Source organism: Eimeria maxima, genomic scaffold (genome assembly GCF_000499605.1).
Source record: "Eimeria maxima Weybridge genomic scaffold, Emw_scaff1899, whole genome shotgun sequence".
In the NCBI taxonomy this organism is placed as follows: Eukaryota; Apicomplexa; class Conoidasida; order Eucoccidiorida; family Eimeriidae; genus Eimeria; species Eimeria maxima.
This window is the reverse complement of record NW_013564802.1, coordinates 1-5,353: the sequence shown is the minus strand read 5'-3', so window position 1 is coordinate 5,353 and position 5,353 is coordinate 1. Positions and strand designations below refer to the sequence as shown.

General features: G+C 50.0%; 1 protein-coding gene across 1 annotated transcript; it reads right to left on the bottom strand.

Annotated features, from left to right (window-relative positions):
- Positions 1-2,808: 2,808 nt before the first annotated feature.
- EMWEY_00056260 (hypothetical protein) lies at positions 2,809-5,087 on the bottom strand (the record flags this gene model as incomplete). The annotated part of the gene is made up of 8 exons (XM_013480409.1): positions 2,809-2,868; positions 3,080-3,164; positions 3,243-3,285; positions 3,531-3,638; positions 4,000-4,054; positions 4,315-4,401; positions 4,816-4,850; positions 4,982-5,087. The coding sequence occupies 8 exons, from the start codon at positions 5,085-5,087 to the stop codon at positions 2,809-2,811; spliced, it is 579 nt and encodes a 192-aa protein (XP_013335863.1).
- Positions 5,088-5,353: the final 266 nt, after the last annotated feature.

Here is a 5,353-nt window from a genome sequence, read left to right as displayed (position 1 = left end):
CCCCCCCGCCCCCCAAAACCCCACAACTAGAGTCACCCACGTCCACAGACAAGCACACATGCGGCCTCCACAAGCTGGTGACATAACCCAACACATCCATGTTCCTCTTCACCATTCCACATCACAGTGCCTCCAGTTGCACATACGTCCACCATATTTAAAAGGTCACAGGTCGAAGACTCACAACTGAACTAGAGTGCTCCTGACACGCTCCCCTCTAGAAGGAACCCCAGACGCGCAACAACAGAAACGCCTAGCATCAACATAGTGACGCGCAACACCAGAAACGCCTAGCATCAACATACTAATTCACAATTCCATCCAACACGTATCTGGGAACACAAGCATTCCACCAGCACCGAACCCCTACGGCGAACCCGCACACCCGCACCAAAACATGCACTAAATAAAGCACCTACAAACTGCATCCGTTGCACCTCCTAACCCCCACAGGCACCTTCCCATCAACACCTCAATGCTCTACTCATATACACTCCCTCGCAAATAACCTCAACTCGGCGAGTCCATGAACAAAACATGCCTCATCGAAAGACACCCTAACAGGACATACCCACCAAACATCTAATCCTCTAGTCTCCTTATCCACCTTCCCTCACCCATACTCACCAATGCCCCCCACGTCGCCAAGACCCTCAACACCTTAAAATAATATTCATGTATCAATTACCAAAGTCCCACCCATGACAACACAATGTCCAATTGTTACCATCAACACACGCAGACACAAACACAGTGTCGCATCTCCATAGCATTCCTTCTGCACCGCTAACCACGCTGTGCCCCGTTGCTCAAACATCCCCCAACACAATCCGCCTGTTGTGTCATGCCATTACCAACACAACACAACACAGGCCTCCTTTCAATGCCTCGGCGGTATACGAGCCGCACCCACTCCATCCCCACAACTACAATTCCCCACGTCCACAGACAAACAAACATCTGCCCTCCGCAAACTCATTACATCAATCAACACGTCCATGAGGCCGTTTCTCACTCCACACCATGCTACCCCGATTCCCACATACTTCCACTTGTTTTAACAGGCGACCGCTCGAAGACTAAAAACTGAACTTCACTGCTCCTAAACCATTCCCGTCTATACGACGAAACCCACACGGGCATCAACTAACACTCAGGAACACGAAACACAAAGCCAACCTGCCTAGCTTTCCACGCAGCGATACACATCTAAACCCAACACTTACCTTGGCAACAAGCATTCCACCAACAACCAACACCTATGGCGAACAAGCACACCCGCAACCAATCATACACCATATAAAACACCTTCGAGCTTCGTGAGGTGCATCTCGGTAGCCTCAAATGTATCTTCCTATCACAGCTTCAACGTCGATCTCCTCTTACTTTCTTCGTAAAGATAATCAAGAACCGGAACGATCTCACAAGAGATATGCCACACCAAGACACAACCAAGCCGATCACGCACAATCCCCGTCTAATCTTATAGTATCGCTTTCCTGTTACTCACCCCAAACCACAATCATGCTAGCCACGTTGTCTAACCCCCCTATTTCGTAGAACGCTCACAATATATCAAATATTAAATACATCCACATTTCTCCAAAATGCACACCGTCAGACAAAGACACACTAGAAGATGTCCTTCATATTCCTGCAACGAAAAAACGCACAGCCTCCCCCTGTGTATAACGGTTGTAACCTCCAACCAAACGTAGCGTCCCGTTCCACCGCACCCCGTCTACCACTTGTCACATGCATCGCTCAGCCACATCACTGCTCCGCACACGCTACCTGCTCGGCCTCCACAAGAGCAAACACCAACGCCCACATACAAACCCTCACCTCCAATCCACGCACTCCTGGCATGAACCAGAAGACTCATTCTAACCTCGTCTGCTCCGCGATAAGCAAGTCTAACTCGCAGACCGTCCCCACAGACGTCCGCCTACGTTCTCTTAAGCGCACTCAAAAACCGATTACAGTCCTTCTAACGCACGTTCTCCTATAAAATAAACCCCACCACACAACAAACACGCCTCAACAGCACACCACTAATCACCAACCTGTTCAACACTCTACATGCAGCATCACACATCCTTCCAACCCCTATCCAGGCAGCAAACATTCCATCAGCAACCCCTAACTACTCCGACCAGACACATCCGTATCCATCCATACACCATGCACAGCTCCTACTATATGCGCAGGCTCCAACGCGCTTGCCATACATCTACGCGTTCATCACCAACACAATAGACGCCTCTACCATGCCTGGAAGCTACACGCATCCCCATCAACACATGAACGAGAGATGCCGCATCCACACACACCCAAACAAACTGCACAATATACGGGTCTTATCGTATGGTTTCGTTCTCCACCCTTCGCCACACGAACACGCCGAGTGTCGCCATATAAATACGCCCTCCTATATACAGTAGGCCGAAACGCACTGACTCCAACTTGGTGTAAATTTCAAACGCCAGAAACAGCACTTCGACGAAGGTGCGACGCCAAACCGAACACAACGCAACACACTTCACACTCAACTGTCTCTCCGCTCCATGCACCAAAACGGCTACCCGTCCATGGCATAAAGCCCCTTCATCCACGAACACACCCGCAGAGATGCACACCACGCACTCGTGATAGCAAGCAAGTGACGCAACCTGCCCTTCACTAACTCCACAACACGCTAACCCCACTGACACATATGTCCATCCACTTTTCCAGATGCTCGTCCGTGCGTCCGGGCACTCACAATACAACTTCATTAATTCTAACGCAGGTCCTCATATACAACAATCAACCCCCCAATAAACACGCCTCACCAACACAAGAGCCAAATCCATCTTGCCTAACATTCTGCACAATGCAACACACAGCCATCCAGCCAATAGCTGGCCAACAAACACTCCGACAACAAAGCGCGTGTCTTTCGACCAACCACGGCTGTATCCCCCCCTTCCCTATACACAGCACCTACGTTCTGCTTCAGCTGTAGATCGCAAGCCTCACACCTACCTTCCGCTGACCAACCCAACACACCAATCCTCTAACATCGATACAAACTAACCTCAACCCCCATGCCACACAAACACACACCCAACCATACACCACTTCCTCCCCACCTAGTCTCGTAATCAACATTTCCATCTTCCCTGACACAGAAACACGCCCATGCACACCACGTGGCCCTTCCCTCCTAGATCCTCAAACTCCAAAATATTAGCAAATACCGAATATCCATCCACACCACTATAATATCCAATATCCACTCTGCTGCATACACACCAAGGTCCCTGCTAAACGCCAACACACCATCTGCTGCAGAGTTGGAACTTCAACCACCAGCAAACAAACTTGGCATGCGTATCAAACCATTCCCAACACAACGGAACACACTCACCACTCAACTACATCGGCGTTGCTCGCATCCACGCTACTCTTCGGCCGTGGCACATAATCCCCACACGTACGTACAAACCCACAAGACCTTGCTCCACCCACTCAGAATATCCACTAACACACCGAAGCTGCCCCTTGCCACGCCGCCCGCTTGGAGATGCTTCCCCTTTCTTCCAGCTGTCCTTCCATGTACTCGCAATTCAACATTCCTTCTGATGCACCGTCCCCTGTAAAACAACACATATAAACAACAATTGCGGCTTAACAGCACAAGGCAAACACCAACCTGTCTAACATTCGACAAGGCGGAACACCCCTCCCACCATTTAGCTGCGCATCAAGCAATCGCCCGACAACCACCATGCACTGCGAGCAGGTGCAATCGCGTCCAGTCACACGGCAAACACAACATCTAGTGTATGCGTCACTCGCAACAGCCGAACCACACACCTACCTTCCTCTCACCAAGCCAATATAGCACCCCACTAATCTACCTCTCAACTAACCTTAACCCTATCAAGAGATACACGAAACATGTCGGAACAAAGAAACCCACAAAACACAAACAATCAAGCTCCAACGACATACCACAAAAGCGTAAACCTGCCTCGCATTCCAAGACACACCTCCATTCAACACCTACCTGGGAAACAACCATTCCACAAACAACCAGCGTCTACTGCGAACAAGCCACCCGTACCCATCCATCCATCATATAAAACACCTACGCCCTGCGAGTGTTGCACCTCATAGCCCCCAAAGGTAGCTTCCCATCAACAACCCAATGCACCTCTCCTCTTGCCTAACTTGCAAATCACTCCAAACAACGCAACGCAGCCACAAAGTGTAACAGACCAAAAGTCACCCTAACAAAACGCACACCTCCCAGCCATCTAATCTTACAGTATCTTCCTCCACCATCCCTCTCACACACACACACACACGCACCGATGCCGGCCCCGTTGCAAAGCCCGGCAACACCAAACAACGCTGGAAAAATAACAAATGAAAAAGCCGAAGCGTACCAACACAACATCTAATTGCGATCATCTACATGCACAGACACAACAGTCAATCAGCATCACCTCCGAGTGCCCCCACCCGTATCCACTTACACTCCGTACCAAACACCTACTATCTGCATGCGTTGCACCTCCTAACCCCCACAGGCACCTTCCCATCAACACCTCAATGCTCTACTCATATACACTCCCTCGCAAATAATCTCAACTCGGCGAGCCCCTGAAGAAAACAAGCCTCATCGAAAGACACCCTAACAAAACATACCCACCAAACATTTAATCCTCTAGTCTCCTTATCCACCTTCCCTCACCCATACTCACCAATGCCCCCCACGTCACCAAGACCCTCAACACCTTAAAAAAATATTCATGTATCAATTACCAAAGTCCCACCCATGACAACACAATGTCCAATTGCTACCATCAACACACGCAGACACAAACACAGTGTCGCATCTCCATAGCATTCCTTCTGCACCGCTAACCACGCTGTGCCCCGTTGCTCAAACATCCCCCAACACAATCCGCCTGTTGTGTCATGCCATTACCAACACAACACAACACAGGCCTCCTTTCAATGCCTCGGCGGTATACGAGCCGCACCCACTCCATCCCCACAACTACAATTTCCCACGTCCACAGACAAACAAACATCTGCCCACCGCAAACTCACCACGTCAATCAACACATCCATGAGGCCGTTTCTCACTCCACGCCACGCTACCCCGATTCCCACATACTTCCACTTGTTTTAACAGGCGACCGTTCGAAGACTCAAAACTGAACTTCACTGCTCCTAAACCATTCCCGGCTATACGACGAAACCCACACGGGCAACAACTAACACTCAGGAACACGACACACAAAGCCAACCTGCCTAGCTTTCCACGCAGCGATACACAACTAAACCCAACACTTAC